Source organism: Diospyros lotus, chromosome 9 (assembly GCF_014633365.1).
Source record: "Diospyros lotus cultivar Yz01 chromosome 9, ASM1463336v1, whole genome shotgun sequence".
NCBI classification, from domain to species: domain Eukaryota; kingdom Viridiplantae; phylum Streptophyta; class Magnoliopsida; order Ericales; family Ebenaceae; genus Diospyros; species Diospyros lotus.
In genome coordinates, this window is record NC_068346.1 from 14,133,865 (window position 1) to 14,156,381 (window position 22,517).

The 22,517-nt window shown below is 34.8% G+C and overlaps 1 protein-coding gene across 1 annotated transcript; it reads left to right on the plus strand.

The window, feature by feature from the left end:
* Positions 1–15,868: 15,868 nt before the first annotated feature.
* Positions 15,869–18,420, plus strand: LOC127810659 (probable pectate lyase 5). The gene is made up of 4 exons (XM_052350241.1): positions 15,869–16,034; positions 16,511–17,254; positions 17,575–17,713; positions 17,861–18,420. Exons 1-4 carry the CDS (start codon positions 15,910–15,912, stop codon positions 18,083–18,085), a joined length of 1,233 nt encoding a protein of 410 aa, XP_052206201.1. The 5' UTR covers positions 15,869–15,909; the 3' UTR covers positions 18,086–18,420.
* The last annotated feature ends 4,097 nt before the right edge of the window (positions 18,421–22,517 follow it).

Consider the following 22,517-nt stretch of genomic DNA (forward strand, 5'->3'; position numbering starts at 1 on the left):
CTCTTCATCTTCATCATGATGGAAAGGTTCTAGGGCTTGATCAATAGCGTAATCATTTTCAAGGTTATTTTCCTGAAACTCATATGCAGTTTCAGATGGTTCTGGGTATCTGCTGGGCTAACACCTGGGATTTCAACTTGGACAGCTTCTTTATTCTTTTCTAGACTATGCTAAGATTTAAGGTTACTAAAATTAATGGTAGAAGACTCATCAAATGTCACATCTCTTGTGATTATAGTCTTAGGACCATCTGACTCTAGATTCCAGAGCTTATAACCTTTAACACCTGAGGGATAGCCTATAAATAGGCATTTCTTGGTTCTTGGCTCTAGTTTCCCTTGTTTCACATGGGCGAATGCTAAACATCCAAAGATTTTAAGGTGTGATAGACTCAGTTTGTGTCATGTCCACCTTTCATATGGAGTTTGGAAGTTAATGGCTACAGAGGGTGATCTATTAATGATATGGGCTGCTGTAGACACAGCCTCACCCCAAAATGCTTTTGGCAAACTTGCATGAGAGAGCATACATCTTACTCTCTCTAGCAAGGTGCGGTTCATCCTCTTAGCCAACCCGTTTTGCTTAGGGTTTCCAGGGGCTGTTAAATGTCTAACTATGCCTCCCTCCTTGCACATTTGATCAAAGTCCCTATTGCAAAACTCTAACCCATTATCAGTCCTAATAACTTTTTCTTTTCTGCCCACTTGATTTTCTACCATTTTCCTCCATGTCTTAAAGGATTCAAAGGTATTATCCTTAGACTTTAGAACATATACCCAAAGCATTCTTGAGAAATCATCTATAATGGATAGGAAGTATCGAGAGCCCCCATGAGTCATGGTTTGAGCTAGGCCCCATAGGTCTGAATGAATGTAATCTAGGGGTGCCTTTGATGAGTGGATGGCTGTTTTACTAAATTTGATCTTAGTTGCCTTCCCATAAATGCAGGATTCACATTTTCCTAGGTCTAGGGACTGACCTTTCTCTAATATCCCTTGTTTGGCAAGTTCCTTGAGCCCTTGCTCACTAATGTGTGACATCCTTAGCTGCCACAACTTTGCTTTATCATGGGAATTAAAACTTACACTGGCAGCTTCACCACTTAGAGTGGTTGCTTGTAGAAAATAAATTCCATTTCTTAAAGCAGCCTTCATGCATACTAGGGAGCCTTTATGAATTTTAATTACTCCACCCTCACCCTTGTACTTATATCCGCCTCTATCCAATTCTCCAAGAGAAACCAAGTTTCTCTTAAGTTCTGGGACATACCTTACTGCAGTAAGGGTTCCATGTGTCCCATCATGCATCTTTAATTTTACATTTCCTACCCCTTGGACCTTACATTCAAAATCATTCCCTAACAGAACCTTTCCCCCATTAATTTCCTTGAAGTTTTGGATCCATTGCTTTCTAGGAGTCATATGGAAAGAGCAGCCTGAGTCAAAGACCCAATCTTGGCTATCATAATTGTCACTAGCAGTTAGTGCATCAGCACTATCATAACCGGTATCACATACATTTACCCCACCATCAGATTTTTCCTTTTCAGCGTAGTCTTTCTTCCTCTCAAGACAATGCCTTTTACTGTGACCCTCTTATTGACAATAATAACACTTAATCGGCCCTTTTCCATTCTTAGATTTAAATCTAGATTTACCTTTGTTCTTAGAGTCTTTCTTAGGATTTCTAAACCTTGCAGTTAATGCATCTGCTAGAGATGATTTACTATCCATCTTTATCCTCAAATCTTTAGAATTTAAAACCCCTATAACATCTTCTAAAGATAGTTTATCCCTACCATGCTGAAGAATATCTACAAAATTCTCATAGGACTTGGGTAAAGAATATAGGAGAACTAAGGCTTTGTCTTCTTCTTCATACTTAACATCTATGTTTTCTAGGTCTAAACATAGCTTGTTAAACTCATCTAAATGATCCTGGAGTTTCTAGTTTTCATGCATTTTGAAATTGAAAAACCTGGCTTTTAGAAATAACCGGCTGGAGAGGGTCTTCTTGAGGTATAGATCCTCCAATTTCTTCCAAACTTTTGCCGCAGACTTCAGCCTAGATATCTCCATGAGCACTATATCTCCAAGGCTCAGAATAAGAAGGCTATAGGCCTTCTTCTTAATCTGCACCCGTGCTTCACTCTGTTCTACGGTTAAGGCTTGGAGTTCTTTCCCAGTTGATTCTCCCTTTTCTGCTTCTTCTTGTTCCAGAGCTTCTTCTAGTCCGAGACTGCAGAGTAGTGCCTCCATCTTGATCCTCCATAGGCCGAAATCATTGCTCCCATCGAACTTGTCAATATCTGACCGAGAGGCAATCGACGCCATTTCCTGATTTTCCTAAGATTGCCTTCTGCGACTTGAGATTCTTGAGACGTTAATCCAATCCAGAGATGACCAGCTCTGATACCAAGTTGTTAACCTAGATCTCACCCATATATGATTACTCAAAACACTCAAACGAAATCTCTCCTAAATTCGCAAATGAACAGCAATCAAAAAACAAATCAAGAACCAATCAAGAACACACAACACACAAGAATTTACCTTGGTTCAGTCTTAATGAACACCTACATCCAGCTTGGCTTTCGCCCCCACTGTCTCCACTATCTTGAATGATAATACAAGATTACAAAGCACTCAAACTCAACTCTCACATAGCCCAAAAACTTGAAAGCTAGAGTTGATACAAGAAAGATATACACTCTTCCTCACTGCTCAATCTTATCCCAAGACAGATCACTAATCTGAGAAAGAAAAGTCACACACAAAAGCCTTCCCCTCCGCCTCTTTATATAAGAAACTACAAGGAGAAAAGCCCCTTGACTGACTGCCCAAAATTGGCAGTTACAACCAACTCGGTCAGTCCTAGAAAAATAATAAAATCCTTCTAGAAATATAGCAGAAACATTACATGAAAATATCCTTACTATTACAAGCCCTAATCTAGAACAAATGCTTTAACACATTTTGACAATAATTTATAAATCCTATTTTTTTCACTAAAAATAAAATATAAATGTTCAATATAAATCATTTTAGCTAATTCTTCTTTATTTTTTTCATCAAAATAAACAAAAACAAAAACAAAAACAAAAACAAAAGAGGGATTAGAAGTTGTAAACCTAGTAATTTGAGATTGTGTCTTCTCAAGACCCTCTTGAGTTGCATGTTTGCCATTCAAGTGTTTCTTAAATCTCCCGTATCTATCACCATCTTTATACTTGAATTGTTGCCCATAATAGTTGCAGGTAAATTATATAAATCTATCTATCAAATAAATTTTTTTAAAACGTACCTTGAAAATGTTAGATTTCAACATTTTTTTTAAGACTTTTTTTGTTGATTAATAACTTCATCATCAATGTTTATGTGTTGGGATTCTTGTACAGAAATATTTAAAAAAAAAAAGTAGCTCACTCTCCCTAACCTTACTCTTGCCTTTGTCACTTGAATTTTTTTGATAAAAAATTAAAAATAATTAAAAAAATAATAGAAAATTAATTACAAAATCAAATTGCAATTACTAAATGGAAAAAAACAAAATTGAAATGAGAATTGAGAGAATGATAGTAAAAAGTGAGAATTGATTTGTGAATGAAAAAATTAAAATTGAAGTGGCATTTATAGAGTTTTTAAATAATTTTTTTAAAAAATTATAATTATTAAAAGAAATGGCAATGGTTAAATTTTTTATCGTTGCTTTCTCTATTTTAAGTGGAACTGTGCAGGTTACAAATTTGCATTTTTGTCCTTGTGCAACTGTACTTACTTTTAAGTAGGGTTGGCAATGGTTCAGTTTTTGCTAAAATTATAACCAAACCAAACTTAAAATACTAAAACCAAAATCAAACCATTAACTCATTGGTTTTAAAAATTAAAAACCATAACCAAACCATTCGATTTCGGTTCAGTTTCGGTTTTAACCATGATTTTTTTAATTTGATCCATACCAACAAATAAAGACAAACTCTTACAAATAGCATTCATAAAAACTTGTTGATCTGCATGCACTATATTATGCCTTTCACAGTTATGGCAACTAACAACAACATTATGCAAACATATATCTAACTATTAGATGAAAATCCTAACATTAACCACATGCTTTTGGCTTCAAATTGATCGTGCCTCCTAAATTGTAATAATTTAATTTATTTATACATTTAAGTAACAAACACAAACACACCCACAATATATATTAATATTTGATCAAAAAAATTGATGCAAGCGCGAAGGGAGGAAACAAAAAGTTTGACATTCCTATTCATTGCAGTAAGGAGAAAAAGAACCAAAACAGAGGAGTAAAGAAAGAAATAGCAAACGCAAACACATTCTTAAACATTACAGATTTACATAAAAATATAGAATGGAAGTTAGATTTAGATTTAGACATTTGCGCATCAATCAGACCAAAATAATAAATCAAGTCAGAAACCCTAATTTGTGAGTTGCCGAGAGAGAGGGAGGGGACCTTGCTGTCGGCGTACAGAGATAAATTGCATAAGCCAATTCAAGTGTGATGCTCAAAAAATGAAGTTCTACAACTCTCAACTTGCTTGGTCGACGTTTCTTGTGTTTCGATTATTACTCTCAAAACTGTATTTGTATTACAGAGAGGGCGAGGAAGGGTGAGATAGGTAGCGAGCAAGAGCGAGGGTGAGCGGCCGAGGGCGAGTAACAGAACAGATCGAGAGAGAAGGGGAGAGGGAGAAAGGTTTGCTGTTGTTTGCAAGAGGGGGCAAAGCGAGACCAAGAAAGAGGCAACGAGCAAAGGCGAGCGCGAGAAAGAGGGGTCGAGCCCTAAGGAGAGCAAGAGAGAGCCAGCGAGGGCGAGTGAGAGCAAGACTGCAAGAGAGAGGTAGAAAGTGAGGGCGAGCACAAGCAGACGAGCAAGAGAGATGAGGCAGAAAGCGAGAGGCAGCGAGGGTGAGAGAGAGCGAGAATGAGGTCGAGAGAGGAAGGAGAAGATAAGGGTTTGTAAGTGGGTTGGGTTGGGGTCGGTATGGGGCTGGGTTTCGCAGCCACCCCTCTAATATATAATATATATTATATATATTTTATATATATTTATATATTCGGTTCGGTTTGGTTTGGTTTGATTCGGTTACCCATATAACGGTTCGATTTCGGTTCGGGTTTTGATTTAGTTATAGTGAAAACCATAACCAAACCATACCCGTTGAAATAGTGTTCGATTTTTCTCCAAACCAAACCATTACCTAATCAAACGGTTTTTAACCGTGTTGACTAGTTCAGTTTTAGTTTGGTTTCCCACGATTTCGGTTGCAATTGTCATCCCTATTTTTAAGTGCAACGGTCAATTTTTTGACCATTGCACATTTAATTTTTTTTTTTTACAGTTTGAACCTGAACTAAAATTTGGTTCTTATTCTAATTATTTATTTTTAAGAATTGAAATTGAATCATAAATCTTCGATTTCGATTTCGGGTTTCGAATTGAAACAAAAAATATGATTTCAATTTAATTTTCAAAAAAATAATTTCGATTCAATTCACAATTCAAATCGAACCATGGTCTAAGATCTAAAAAGTATAATTAAGTTTCCTTTTATTGTTTTAAGTATCAAATTAACACAATCATTTAAGTTTTCTTCCATTTTTCTTACAAAATCTATTCCATTCTTTCATTACTTGTGGTTAGTCCATAAATATAAAATAGTTTTTTTAATAGGGGGTAAAATAAATTTCAAGAGAACATCTTATATGAAAAATTTACGACCAATAGTTGGTTTACAAATATTTTCCAAATCTATAATAGAAACAATATTAGCAAAAGTATTATCAAAATTAATAGAAAAAAATTTATTCACTAAACAATATTTTTGCATAATTGAACTAATAATTTTGTAAATATTTTCGATAATATGTCTTTTATCAAAAACTCTAAATGCAATAATATATTTTTGAATATTTCAACTATTATCAGTCCAACTGACATCCATGTATGAATGCATTTGCCAATGATCATTACAAATAGAAACTTTGCCATTTAATTTTTTTTTTAAATGTAACTCTTTTTCCCTTTTTATAAAGTGAATAAAGTGTACATAAAAGAATGGCTCTAGACACACATTTACCTGAATGATTTAAAGCATTTTGACAATAATTAACAAATTCTATTATTTTATCAAAATTAAAAGATAAATGTTTAATATAAATTATTTTAGCTAATTCTTCTATATTTTTTTCATCGGAATAAATAAAAAAGAAGAGAGATTAAAAGTTGCAAACCCGATAAATTGAAATATTGTTTTGTCAAGACCCACTTGAGTTGCATTCTTGCTATTCAAGTGTTTCTTAAATGCCCTATATCCACCATTATCTTTGTATTTAATTGTTGCCCACAATAGTTGTAAGTAAATTATATAGACCTATCTACCAAATAAATTTTCTTAAAATGTACCATGAAAATGCTGGATTTTAACATTTTATTTTTATAGGTTGCTCTTGTTGATCAACATCTTCATCATCAATGTTTGTGTTTTTCAAGAAATAATGACTCATTTTGGGTAAATTCTTCAACCTTACTCTTGTTTTTGTCACTTGACATTTTTTTGATAAAAAAATTAAATAGAATTAAAAGATTGAGAGAAAAATATTTGCAAAATCAAATTGCAATTACTAAGTAGAAAAAAATAAAATTAAAATAAAAATTGAGAATGAATTGAAATGAAAATTGAGACAGTGATAGTAAGAAGTAAGAATTAATTTGTGAATGAAAAAAAAATTGAAGTGATATTTATAGAGTTTTTAAATAATTTTTTAAAAAAATTATAATTATTAAGAGAAAAGGCCACGGTCAAATTTTTTGACCGGTGCTTTGTCCTTTTAAGTGCAACTGTGGTTTGTCTTTCTAAGTTTGCCTGTTCCACATTTAATTTTTTTTTTTTTACTGTTTGAATAGAAATTGGAATTCCGTTTTGATTCGGGTTATTTATTTTTAGAAATCAAAACTGAAAAAATAATTTCAATTTGATTTTTAAAGACACGATTCTAATTCGATTCACCATTTGAATTGAAGTCAACCTTTTGTTGTTTTAAGTGTCAAATGCATGGATAAGGTATAGTTAAAATAAAATTAGCAACTATTAGGAGATTATTCTTTTATTTTTTTTTTTTTTTGAAAAGCTAGGTTAGGCTTCAGCCTAATTTTAGAAGAGATTGATTTTCTTTCTTGGTTCAGTTTCTAAATAAATTAAATATAATCACAAATTTATACATTTTCAAAAGAATACGCGATCAGTTCACTATCAGAGATTATCTGGAGATTATTACTCTTAAATCTTTTTGATCAACTGTGTCACCATTAATTGGTTGTTCAATTCTTTGATCCTTTGCAATTTCTTTGGTTTGAGTAAAAGCAGTCACCTCGCCAATTACATCCGCGCAGGTGCAGCTTTGACACGACGTTCAGTGTGATTAGATCAACACAATCATTGATTGCTTATGCACTGCAGCATCCATCTCCCTAGTATTATAAATAGTTAACAAACAAAGTATGAAGAAACTTGGAAGGATTGTTCTTCACAGAAAAAAGGAATTGGTACCGACAAACACTAATAATTACCATGTGGGTCGTGTCTTGACAGGGATGGAGACCAACTTACAAGCATGAAAACAACTACGTACTTAAATTGTACAAATAGGATAAAGCTAGAAATTTAGTAATTTACCTCAATTGACCATTCCAATACGCAAGTATATGTGCCCAAACGAATGACTAATTAACGAGACCGGGAAAGAGAAAATCAATGTACTGCTCTTCCACAGAGCATTACTATTGTGGATCATTGTATTTATTGTTTGTCTTCATTAACAGCTCTTCCACATTTAAGAAAACTTGCACAGTTAAAACCGATGAGTTGGTTTTCTCCGTTTTACATGAGGAAGAAGATTGAAGAGCTCATCACCATATGAAAACCCGACGAGCCCACAAGCTCTTCTTCAGCCTGCCTTAATTTGTAATACGTGAACATGTAATTATATAATGCTGCAAATCATTAACATCGATATCATTAATATCAATAAGGAGCAAAAATGTTGAATGAAGATTGAAGCAGCCGGAAAGCCACAACACTTGTACCTTACACGTGTCGATCGATTGTAGACAAATGGTTGTAAACTTGACATGTGCAGCATTGATTTGCACAAGGGTGGAACTATTTGTTGGGCCTAAACAATTAATGGGTCTAGCCCATGAGATATTGTGTGTGTATTGATAAAAAGAATGGGACAGGATCGAGAGAGAAAAATTATCCGTTTCAAAATTCATCTCAAATCGACTGTTTTCTTGTAGTGTTTTGTTTGTTTAACTTATTTTGTGCTTGTGGTATTTCAGTTTGGTTGATTATTTGGACTCATATGATTTATTGTTTGAACCCTATCATATAGTATTAGAGCCTAATTGTTGGGATAGATTAATCTGTTAGATTAGATGGAGAATTATATGGGTGCCATGATTAAGCTGATGCCTATCAATTATTCAATTTGATACATGATGATAGAAGACCTACTTTACTATAAGGATCTATTTAACCCAATAGAGTTATGGGATGCCAAACCAGAAGGGAAGTTAGATAACAACTGGTTGAAGATGCATAGGAAAGCCATTGGATCATTGAGACAGTGGGTGGATATAAGTGTATTTCACCATGTGGCCAAAGAAACTAATGCTCGAGTTTTGTGGAAAAATTTGGAGAGTTTCTATGAGCGGAAAACTGCTCAGAATAAGGAATTTACAATTTGGAAGTTGGTGAACACCAAATTCAGTGATGGAAAATTAATTACAGAACATCTCAGTGATTTTTAGGATTTGATAAATCATCTAAATACCATGAAAATAGGGCTAGATGATGAGTTGCAAGCACTATTGCTTTCGAGTTCCTTGCTAGATTTTTAGGAGACCTTGGTGGTGACTCTTAGTAACTCTATTTCAAATAGGGTGTTGTTTTTATCAATGGTAAAAGATAGCATGCTCAATGAAGAGGTGAGATGAAGGATATGGGATTGGGTACTAGCGGTGATCAAACCCTTGTCATGGAGAACAAAGGGAAAAATAAGAGCAACATGGGAAAGTGTTTCCATTGTAGTTAAAATGGTCATGTGAAAAAGAATTGTTGGTCTTGGAAGCAACATAATGCAGGTAATGATCATAATGGAGATAACAACAAAAACACTACAACAATTATGACCCACAAAGATGACGAGAATGTTGTGTGGTGCTTTCTATTGGGGAGAAAAGTTGTGAACATGTTGCTAATAGGAATACTGAGTGGCTTGTAGATTCAACAGTTTCCCACCATACTATTCCCACAAAAGAGTTTTTTAGTACTTACAAATACGGACATCAATTACAACCAAAATCGTGAGGAATCGAATTGAAATTGAATCGGTCAATGCGGTCAAAAATCATTTGACTGAGTAATGATTTGTTTTGGGAAAAAACCGAACACTGTTTTAATGGGTATGGTTTGGTTATGATTTTCACTAAATTCAAACCAAAATCCGAATCGAAATCGGGCCAAATATGTGGATAACCGAATCAAATCGAATTGAATATACATATATATAATAGATATTTATTTATTTAATATATTATATATACACATAATATATGTATTGACTAATATATTTTTTCACAAATATTTTAACTAATGCATTACAAATATATAAAATATTTAACATTTATAAAGTAATTAATAAATAAAAATAAAACTTAATTTTAAATTATTTTATTTTTATTAATCAAATAATTATATCCAATAAGTTTGAAGTTAATTTGTAACTTTATGCGAGAAGAAGATAACTTTATTAGAATTTGTCTTTATTTATTGTAGAGTTATCAAAATTTTTTATGAATGCTATTTATAAGAGTTTATATTTGTTTGTTGGTGTGGATCAAACTAAAAAAATTATGATTAAAATCGAAAATGAACCGAAATCGAATGGTTTGATTATGATTTTTAATTTTTAAAATCAATGGGTAATGATTTAGTTTTGGTTTTAGTAGTTTAAATTTGGTTAAATTATAATTTTGACAAAAATCAAAATCAAATCAAACTATTATCAACCCTACTTACAAAGTAGAAGACTTTTTCAGTAGGAAGATGAGAAATTCTTGAGTTCAAGGATTATTAGAATTGGTGATACCTGTGTTAAAATCAATGTTTGCAACACAATCACATTAAAGGATGCGCAACATGTTCTCGATTTAAGATACAATCTAATATCTACCAATTTTTTAAATGTTGTTGGATATGATAATCACTTTGGTGATGGATAATGGAGGATAACAAAAAAAGGTCTCTAATGGTTGCTAAAGGGAATCTATGTTGTGGCATGTTCAGGAGTGATGCAAAGGTCATTAATTGGCTCAAATTACCCATCGAGTATTAAAGATGGGGGAGTGATTGACCTAGAGGATCAAGAGATTTTTAAAAAAGGGGGAGTCACCTTTAGGTTTGAAGAATTTGGCAATGGCAATGATATGAAGATGAGATGCTTTATGACAAAGGGTACATGCTAGACTACTCCGGGTTCAAGCTAAGTGAAGAGAAAGGAGGCATCTCCCTTTGCTCTGGAGGGGGAGATTGTTGGGCCCAAACATTTAATGGGTCTAACTCATGAGATAGTGTGTGCGTGCGCGCGTGTTTTAGGTTTTGAGATGTTTCGTGACAAAGGGTACATGCTAGATTAGTCGGGGTTCGAGCTAGATGAAGAGAAAGACGACATCTCCCTATGGACTAGAGGGGGAGATGGTTGGGCCTAAACATTTAAGAGGTCCAACCCATGAGATAGTGTTTGTGTGTGTAATTTAGGTTTTGTGTGATAAATAAGATGGGATAAGACTGAGAGAAGAAAAAAATTAAGTGCAGTGGTGAAAAAGAAGAAAAGAATTTTTCTTGGTCACTGGTTTTGAGAGCAATTAAGGTGACAATCAAAATGGCTAGGATTAAATGGCTTCGGTAGCAGCAATTTCATATGATTTAGAGACCCAAATGAGCAGATAATGTTTTAACCGCACAACAACCAGAATATAAAGTAATCAATAAAAGTAGTAAGTGGACAGCACTGCCTGTCACAATGTGTTTGAGCTTTCAATGGTTGCTTGACTTTGATGACAGAATTATTTGAGCTTAGTGGTTGGGAAATGAATGAATGGCAGCAAATTGCGGTGGTTTTGGAGTCTGGACCAGTAGTGACACCATTACCATTATAAGGCACAGTCCATCCATCCATATGCCCATGTGCACTCAGACCCAAAGCAGACACAACCTTTATGACCGACTACTCGGACTGGCGGGCGATGTTTGATGAGATTGTTTTAAACTTAAATGTAATTATTTTGGTCTAAATTATGATAAATTTTGAATTTTTGACCTATCATCTCTCTACAAATTAATATCCCATCTTATTAGCTAGAGAGGTGGTTAATTATTTTCAACATGACTGTAAAATTTGGTAAAAATTAATAACCCTTCATATCAGAGGTGATTAATTATTTTCAATGTAAAATTTGGTATATTAACATTTTAGGGTTGAGGAGAAAGTTTTTTTTTTTTCTCATTACAAAAATCGAGAAATCCTTGATATACGGACTATCATAGACTCTGAACCATCACACTTTTCTTGTAAACCACCATCTATCCTCTCGGACAATCAAATAGAATGTATCACATGTCAAAATATCCTCCCGTACAAAAAGTAATAGTTGATACACTCAAACTCTTGGACATACGCAGAGAACCATTTGTGCTACTTCAAAAAGTTAGTTGATGAAAAAAATTAAGATTTAGAATTTAAGGTGATTAATTATATCTCATTATAAATTGTAAAATCTTAGTAGTCAACGTAATCATAATATAAGATTGATAGTGCATTTAAATTATACTTTTGTTTTGGTGGTAAATTCATCTTAAAGTTATGGATTGTGCAACACAATATCTATTACAATTACAATAATATCTCTCTATCAATTACCTCTAATAATTATTTTTATTTTCATGCAACACTGATAATTATGTATAAAAATCATTTTCGTTGGAAGGTTTAGCAACAAATTAATTGCCCCCACTTTAGTGGGGTCTTAATCATGTGACAGACAGATGCTGCCACTCACATGAGATGCCCATTAATACAATTCACACATTTTCATACATATATTTATCTATATCTATGCACTTCCCTTTCTCTTTCGTGCGTACGTATTTGACAAGGACTGGGAAGTGGGAAGTGGGCATCTGCGGCTGTGGATCATCTCAAAAGCTCAAGAAAAAAGTGCCGTCGGTGGCATTAATCATTTAATACCGACCACTTTTGAACATTCGAATAAACTATGCATTTAAAATTGGACCTATTTTATGGACTTATATCTTTGAATTAAATAATGTATCATAAATGATTAAAATATTTTTTTTATGAATATAAGATATTTTAGTCATATATTTTATATTTTTTTTAAAGATATTTTAGATATTTTAATTATATATTGTGTAATTCAAAATATAAGTCATGATATATTAATAGTATTTTCTTTTAAAATTAATCACTTTCTATTTAAAATTATACAAGAGTAAATTAAGTTCACGTTTGGTTACGCTAGCTAGCTGGATATATGAACCAAAGGGAATCAGAATTAATGAGAACTATGGTTAAACCATTTTTTACTTTTCCATCAGCCCATTATTTGTGAAAACCTCTCCCAGGCCCAGCCATCACCACCTGCCTCCATCCGTCATCCTTCGTCGCTTCTGCCCACCATTCCTTCTTCTTCCGTCGAACCATTTGCCTCCTCCTCGATCCAGCAACCAAATATAGTCAACACCTCCGTCGGCGGCACTACGTACCGCAACCGGAAACCAGAAACCGCCTCCTCCTCTATGCCCTTATTCCGCTTTCTTCACTTGTCTTCTTTTCCCATATCCAAATCTCTGCTCACTGGCACTATCGGGCCAAATCTAGATCTGGGCCCTTCTCTTTTGCCACTAATTAACTGCCACCTCTTTGTCCTTCTTCCGCCACCCTCCGTCTCCTCCTCCCATGACCAAATCTGGTCTCTGTCATCAGCACAGCTGCGGTCAGATCTCCTACGGTTGTTGTTGCTAGTCGACTGTCTGCCAACTCCATCGCTGGCACAACCGCGACCAAATCTAGCTAGATGTGGGATTTTCTTCCACCATCTTCGTCATTCTTCTGCCTCCCCTCCCCAACAACTAGGTCTGGCCGCCACCTTCTCTCTCCTCCTCTTGCAAACTTCACCTTTTGCCATTACACACTTTTCTTTTCACAAATAAAAAATAATTGTTTTCAATTAAATAAAATTTTATTTATTTTTTTGCTCAGAATTGAATTTTACTTTTATTCAATTTTCAAAATATTTTTAGTTTAAAAAACAAGAATAATTTTTTTCAAGATAAAAATTCAGTAATTAAATGCTTAATTTCTTGGAATTATAAACTATTTTTTTTATCAAAATTTGTAATTTTATAATATAGAAGGACATTCTTTTTAATTATTTATTTTTTCTCCTCTATTCTGTACTTACCAAACACGTGAAAATAAAATGGAATGGTAATTCTATTCTTGATTCAAAAGGTGAAATCACTCATTTCGGACGTCTCCCATACCCAACTCGACAGGACGTGAGGGGAGGTTAATCATGGTAACTCAGCTGGACGCAGTGGCTAGACCCGAGCTCACCGCGCACAAGAAGCCCCCTCACTTTGGAGAGAGATACCCCACACTGTCACTTGCGAAACTCGATTCTCGATCTTAATCCAAGATTCATCACGAAAGATATTTTGCGCCACCTTCGTGATCAATTGGGCTGTCCATGCAGGCTGGTCATTCCATTCTTGGCAGTATTAAATATGGAGATAGAATGAAATAATTATTTTATTCTCATTTATGTTCTTTCCCTTTCGCCTGCGTGAACTGAAGTCACACTAAATCTTTTATATATTGTTTAATGTATATAATTTATTTACATATTTAATTAATTTATTCAATAATAATAATAATAAACATTGATACCCAATGAAAGGAAAAAAGAGTAGCCATACATATATAAGCTAAAAAATGAAATTTTTATATAATAATTACACTTAGTCATTCTATTTTTAGTTTCCGTTTAATTATTCAAATCTCATCTTGTCCCAATGTCTACAAAAAGACTAAAAATCATTTATGTCAATTTTAAGATGTGACACTTAGCATTTGCATTTTGAGATAAATTTAAAATAAATATAAATTTTAATACAATATGGTGATGGTAATTAAGATTGCTTTTAAATGTGTTGTTAATTACCTGAAAGTCACATTCAAGTCAAAAAATAGTTTATTCATATTAAATCAAGTTTAAACTAAATTTTTTTAATTATAAATTTACCTAATGCTATATATATATATTTTGTTTTGGAATCATTTAAAATCTAAATCAGTAGCAGTACTACTGGGAACAGTTTAGGTTGGGGCAGGGCAGGGCGTCTTATCTTCGTCGTCGCATTGTAAGTAGTCACATGATTAATAGTAATTTATCCTTTCAATAAATAATTTAGGGGCCAAAGTGAGATTTAGCGAAATTGCGTAAAAAATAATCCATCTAAATCTAATGCATGCCATCCGTCGTCGTATCCATCCCTTTTGTTGACAATAAAAATATCCAAATTTGGACATCTTAATTATTGAATCATTTGATCATCATGAGTATCATTTATTTATTTTTATTTTTATTTTTATTTATTTTAGGAAATGAAAGCAAATTTACAAATTTAGATTAGATTATAAAGTCTTGTCAATTCTTTTTTTTTTATTTTTAAAAAATATAAATTAACAAGATATAAATATTAAAATAAAAAATATCCAAAGGGAGCGCTAGGGAAGGAGGGAGGGAGAGGGACAGGCGCAAGGGAACAGCCTTCACATGCAATAACACGCGGCATTTTGCATGATGCACATGGCCACGTCATCTCGCCCTTTGCACAGTACGGCCTCTACGGTTCCCCGCCACATGATGTCCTCCTCCTGCCTTCCCAATAACCCTCACACCTGTAAGAAGCCTCCGGTGCCACGTACGTACGTCAGCTTCTGATAATGTAAGAGAATGCAACGCAGATTCCTCTGTACCCATCACAGGATTACTAATTTTACATGGGTCTGGTAAATTAAGGCGATCGAAAATTCACCCTTACTTCTTGTTGTTAAAGGGAAAATATATGTTTTGAATATCTGTCTTGGGTAGCGGCCAATTTATACAGCCTGAGCTCGATTACAATGAGATATGGCAAATGGTACTATATAAGGACTAAGATATAATCTAACCAACAAAGGTAAATTAGTACCAAAATTTTGGATCCTTCTCTGGGGGGCAACTCCCCTATTTATGGGAGAAAAAAAGAGCACCGACAGTCACAGAGGCTAGCTAGGCTGCAATAATGAGGAGGAGGAGGAATTTGTTAAAAGTGTGTGGTCAGTTTGCATGAATATATACGAATATGTATGATGAATAAATAAAGGTGGATTGAGATTCCAATTTGATATAATTAAATTAATATGCATGCTACCAGTTCTCAGTTATACATTCATCACATTACAAGTAGGGCCACCAGGCATGGCAATTTCTGATGCCGTATACAATAATGTTTCCTTTGGCTCGTGAAAATGTACTGTTTACAATGAATGCCTATCGATCCTATGCGTTGGATATAATAAGGCGAAGCCTACAATGGGAACTATATATACGCACATATTATAGATATTTATCTCCCAAAGTACCATCTGGGACCCATCTTGTCATTCGCTTCCTCGCCTGGCCTTCTATATTAATTCATCTCCATTTCCTCTTTCCTCTCATTCTCAGTGCTCTTAACTAATTAATATTCCCATGGCAGCTAATCCTCTCTTTCAGCTCTTCTTCCTCATTGCAATTCTCTCCCTTTCTCCAGTCGTCATAATTTCCTCCTCGCCGGCCGTTCAGGACCCCGAGCAAGTGGTTCAAGAAGTGAATGAGTATGAAACTCACGGCTCTGTCCTAACTACTTACTTTTCTTTTTAAACGATAAAAACTGGCAATCACTATTCTATATAGATGCATGCACATCGGCTTGCAGGTAATTAACTCTCCACTTGGCTTGGCACCCTTCTAAGCGTTGCTAACAATGTTGCTTTGTTATGCTTATCGGAGTGTTCCTGCATAAGCTAACAATTATGGGGGAGTGGAACGGCCTTTACTTGAGCCCGTTTGGTTCTCTTTATATGTCATACATATATATATATATATATGTGCATTAATATTCAAGTAAGAAAACACAAAATCATCCCCCGTAACAAGTAGTTAAGCATAAGAAGTTTGAGTGTAAACTCACTCAATTAGATATGAATGAAGCTTAATGGCAGTCAAGAATTCACCATGGTTGTGCGCACACACGCACAACCTGGCCTTGGTTAATTGTTTACTTACAATGTGGTACTTTTGCTGATTTCAGGAGAATCAACAATGCAACGAGGAGGAAGCTTGGGTTTCTCTCCTGCGGAACCGGCAACCCCATGGACGATTGCTGGAGGTGCGATCCAAACTGGGAGAAGAACCGGCAGCGCCTAGCCGACTGTGCTATCGGCTTTGGCAAGCACGCCATTGGCGGCAGAGACGGTAAAATTTACGTGGTGACCGACGCCGGAGACGACGATCCTGTGAATCCGAAGCCGGGGACTCTCCGGTACGCCGTGATCCAGGACGAGCCGCTCTGGATCATATTCCAGCGCGACATGGTGATCAAGCTCAAGGAAGAGTTGATGATGAATTCCTTCAAGACGATCGACGGCCGGGGAGCCAGCGTCCACATCGCCGGCGGACCGTGCATCACGATCCAGTACGTGACGAACATCATAATACACGGCCTCCACATTCACGATTGCAAGCAAGGGGGGAACGCCAACGTGAGGGACTCGCCGGAGCACTACGGGTGGAGGACGGTGTCTGACGGCGACGGGGTGTCGATCTTCGGCGGGAGCCATGTCTGGGTGGATCACTGCTCGTTGGCGAACTGCAACGACGGGCTGGTTGATGCGATACATGGATCGACAGCCATCACCATCTCGAACAATTATATGACGCAACACAACAAGGTGATGCTATTGGGGCACAGTGATACCTATACGCAGGACAAGAACATGCAGGTCACCATCGCCTTCAACCACTTTGGGGAAGGCCTTGTGCAAAGGATGCCCAGGTAATTAAAAAGTTACTTAAATTGTGAATTTGCAAACTAAATCCATTAATTTCAGTTAATTCCATTAATTTAGTCTGGTTATATATCAAAGTTCTTCATCATCGATCAATTGAGACAACTATATATATATATATATACACATTAATTAGTTTAAATTTAAATTTATGGGAGCACGTAATTAATTATATATATTCAACAAAAATACCCAATAACATACTACTACTGATATCGAATTGGGTAATTAACCTTACGTTAAAACTTAGGATCTGATGATGCTCTCCAATTTCATTAATTCCGATGCCTTGTGCTGCTTTTCTCAGATGTAGACATGGTTATTTTCATGTGGTGAACAATGACTATACCCACTGGGAAATGTACGCAATTGGTGGCAGCGCGGCTCCTACAATCAATAGCCAAGGCAATAGGTTTACGGCTCCTAATGATCGGTTCAACAAAGAGGTGAGAGGAGGAATATCCATATCCATTTGTGATAACAAGAACTAATATATTAATAATTTATTAAGAAAATCTTGAATTAATATATATATGTATAGTTTACTTAATCTTAATTATTACATAACCCGGCCGGCCGATCGATCCTTACAGGTTACGAAACACGAGGATGCGCCGCAGAGCGAGTGGAAGAACTGGAATTGGAGATCTGAAGGAGACCTAATGCAAAATGGGGCCTTCTTCATGCCGAGCGGGGCAGGAGAAAAATCGTCAAGCTACGCCAAGGCGTCTAGCCTGGGGGCAAGACCCTCTTCCCTGGTGAGCTCAATAACATCAGCAGCGGGAGCGCTTGCCTGCAGGAAGAACTCCCGTTGCTGAGGATCAATTCTATACATTAACTAGCAGCAAATTATAATTAAGGCAATTAATTGTTTGTTTGACCTGATCATCATATATAGTATATATATATATACTGCAAACAAGCTAAGCCTGTTTCTAAGAAAACCCGGTTGGGATTGGAAGGAAACAAGAGCTGAAGTGTTGGTGATAAGTCAATCAATACAAGTTCCAGTGTAAAATTAATTAATGTACTACGATATATATATATATCTAGAGAAACATATAATTGATAAATAGTTATAGCTTGTCGTGTGCATTGTTATCCATGTCAGACAAATATCTTCTACTCAATTCTCTCTAATTAATTCCATGTCTATATTGGTCCCACCCTCACATGGGACAACTTTAGTATTATCTACCAAGCAAATTCAAGTATATAACATAACAATAAAATTTACTTAAAAGCTCTAATCCAATCCTTAACCATGCACCTTGGGATTGAACTATATATTCGGTTGATAGGAATAACATATAGGATAATTTTATGGAGGGGACAAAATGTCTCTTCTGGGCTTGTAATAAAAATTTTGAGCAATTATCGTCAAATATATCAGTAATTATTCGGGCCATATCCATGCATGTAATTAAAAATTTAGTGTGTGGACCCACCCCTTCTTCTTGATAACTGGAATCATGCATACAATACAATAACATATGGCAGACAAAAGTTGAAATTAAGACTTAAGAGCATTAAAGCCAAGAAGAGAAAGGAGAAAGGGGTGTCTGGTGGGGACTGGCTTGTGCCATACAGTTAATGCTGGAGGAGAGACAACCAATTATATTCGGGACGCGTGTGTGTCTGTGTGTGTGTGTGTGGCGTCGACAGAAGAACTCATCCTGCCGACACGCAGCCGCAGCTAGTAAAGAGTACTGCATGTTACCATTAAATAATCTTAATTGATTAACGAGCATGCAGCAGAAGCAAGCAGTAGTACACCAACCAACCCAAGTCCCACTTTAATTATGACCACACTGCAGGAAGGAAGCTCCCATAAATGACAACAGAAGGGCACCCCATGGCTCATGCCGAGGGACGGGTGAGGGCTCCCTCTTTATAGCTCTCTTGTTCAATGGTTACTTCGATATATATACTCATCTTTTATGTGATTTATTTATGGGACGGGTGAGGTCACATAATGGCAATATACTTTATTCGGCTCTAATTAATCACTCTTGTAATTCTTCATTACTCAAGAAAAAGGAAATGAAAGGAAAGGAAAGGCCTTTGTAATATTCTTTTCGAGTTTTTTAAATTTATTTACTTATTTTATAACTAATTAAGAGCCAAAAATAATAAAAGAAATCTTGTCAATATTTCATATATTCTTAAAATTATCTAGATCAATATGATGATTTTAGTTGAGACTTATCAAATGGGTGGAGTCGCAAGAACCTAACATGAATACAGCGAAATCTAGCACGGCCTCAGCCTTAGGGTGGGCGTACGTAGCACACCATATAGCCCTGTTAGGCACGCATGCCATTGCTTGCAGCTGCATCCTAGCTTAATTAAGTCCGTTGGCTGCACCTAGTTTTAGTTAAAAATCATTGCTTCTATTTAATTTTTTTTTTAATTTTCAAGAATTATTTTTATTTAAAAACAAATAAACAAATAAATAAATAAATAGCTGGTTAAAAGGGGATGGCAACACCTTTATTAAGGAAGTGTTTGTTAATCAAGATATGAGATAGAAAAGTCAAAATTTGGAATGCATCTTGGATTTCTATCATATCATTTTCAACATGTTTGTTAAACTTATCTGATCATTCTGATAAAAATCATTAATGACCTCTTATCTTAATTTTTCAAGATATGTTTATCTCTTCTCTCTCAAGATAAGCATATCTTGATTTTTATATATAAGAAAAAATGACATTTGTGTCCTCTAATGCATTTTAAAAAAATTTACAAACAATTTGATAATCAAGATATGCTTATTTTGACTATTCCATATCTTGGTCCAAAAATTATTCCGAATTTATCTTGATACTTCCTTGTTTTGCTTATTTTAACAAATGCTACGTAATTGTGGGATATATATAGTTATTGGTAGCTAGCCCAATTGGTGTAATTATGTAACTTGATAGTATTAATTATGTAATTATTACAATTATATATGAAAGTGAATTGAATGCTTGATTAATTTTTGTATTTAGGTGATGTTTGTTAAAATAAATAAAATAAAATTTTATCAAAATAATTTATTTATAAAATTCAAGATAAATTATAGTATAACAAATAAATTTATATTAAAAAATTATGTAATTTTTTTTATAAAAATTTAATAAATATAATATAAAATATTTTTATCTAAAATACTTTTCATATTTCATATTTTTAGAATTATATTTTGATTAACAAATATTACCAACCTGAGAATTAATGATGTAGTGCAGCTATGAAATGTGAAGTGCATGAAGACTAATATTAAAAGTTGAAAGGGAATATATATATATATAGAATTTTATTACATAAAAAACACAAAGAAATAAATATATGGTTACTTTTTCATCAAGTAATCAATGCAAAACTCATAAGAGAAACAACGTATCAACCCTTTTGAACGATGATCATCGTTTCTACGTCCGTCCGGCGTATTTATCGCCATTACTGGCCGGCCACCACAAAGAATGAATAAATCGAGAGGAAGGAATATTTTCCTCCGGCCATCAACATATCCCATCTCGCTAGACTCAAATTAAATCAGAAGAAGGCGGCTGCGGCAACGGCGGCGGCGACACCGGCTGCCGCGGAAACCTCGGCGGCGTCGGCCTTGCTGGCCGACGGACCTGGAGCACCATCGGCGGTGGGGACTGGGCTGAAAGTTCCCTCCGAAACCGGCGATCCCACGGGTGCAGCGTCATCGGAGCCCCCGACGTTTCCGACTTCACTTGCGTCACCCTGATGATCCGCAGGCTCGGCTGCGGCCGGGGTGGCATGTCCGCCTGCAGCTGCGGCAGGGGTGGCATGTCCGACGGTGGCGGCTAGCCCGACGACGGCGAAGAAGAGGAAAGCGACCATGAGAGTTTTGGGTGCCATTTTACTTGAGAATTTGCAGGGAAGTAGAGCGATCGATCGATGTGATGTTTTGGAGAGGAAAGGAGGAGAATTGATGATGATGGTTGGTTGCTTTGGATGGAGAAGACGGATGGCCATGGGAGGTAAATATAGGGGAAGGGAAGGAGAATTTGTTTGCGGAGTTTAAGGAGAAGCCAGCAATAAAAGAAGCATGTTTTTTGAAGATTACTAAATTAACGATTAGTTGTTTGGTTCAACTTAAGGATCATTATGGATCACAACGCTTGTTAATTAGTCAATGTGAGGCTGTAAGAAACCAAACAAGTTCATGGTGCAATTTCATTTGGCTATTTTGGCATCATGCATGCATGTATAATCCTAATCCTTTTTCTACATATATATATATATGTAATTATTAATGCTACATTATAAAGATATTAATTTTCAATGAAAAATATATATAATTGAATTATCCATGAGTTTTAAGAATTAGGAGATAATTTTCTTTTTTCATATCTGTATTTTATTAGATTTATATTATAAATCTAATAATTATAATAAATCAACTTGATATATTGTATTTTTTTTAATATATTCGTAATTTTTTAATATATATATTGTATTATCAATAAATAACTAATGCTCAATTATAATAGTTTAATGATTATATTTATTCAAAGAAATATAATTATATTAGGAATTGTGTATATATATAAGTGTTAGTTAAATCTTAATATTTTTTTTTATTATTTTATAGTTAAAATAAAAATTTTAGTCAATATTGATGAGAAAATAGTTGATTAACGACGACTTATTTAGCTTATCATTAAAATTTATCTTATAACTACAAAACTAGTTCATTACCCGTGAGATGCATGGAAGTTTACATGTATTGAATTTATTTTAAATTGTCAACTATAACTCTTGTACATGTAAATAAACACGACAATAATGAAAGCTTAAGAAGTGAATAAAGTAATATGATACATTTGTTTAAAAAGTTAATACATCTCAACAAAACTATTATAAATTTTGAAAAACTTATTTAAAAACTACATTTATCCTTGAATTTGTCTGGCCCCATCTTTGTCACAGATCAAAATTTTCAATTATTTGCGATTTGTAATTCTAAAGACAATTACGTATAATTGTCATGACTGAAAATTGATTTCTTCAAGTACAATGCAATATGAGATAGTGATTGATCTTGATTTTTGTTGATTGTCATTGCATTGGACACAATATGAGGGAATTGTCTCCTTCACAGTTTGAAAAGCAACCTAGGGTCAAATGGGGTCAATGTGATCATTGGAATAAGAACCTTATGTCTAGCATTTTTATTTGTCAGAATTTTTGCCACGAGAACGTGGTTTCCAATTCTTGTGATAACCA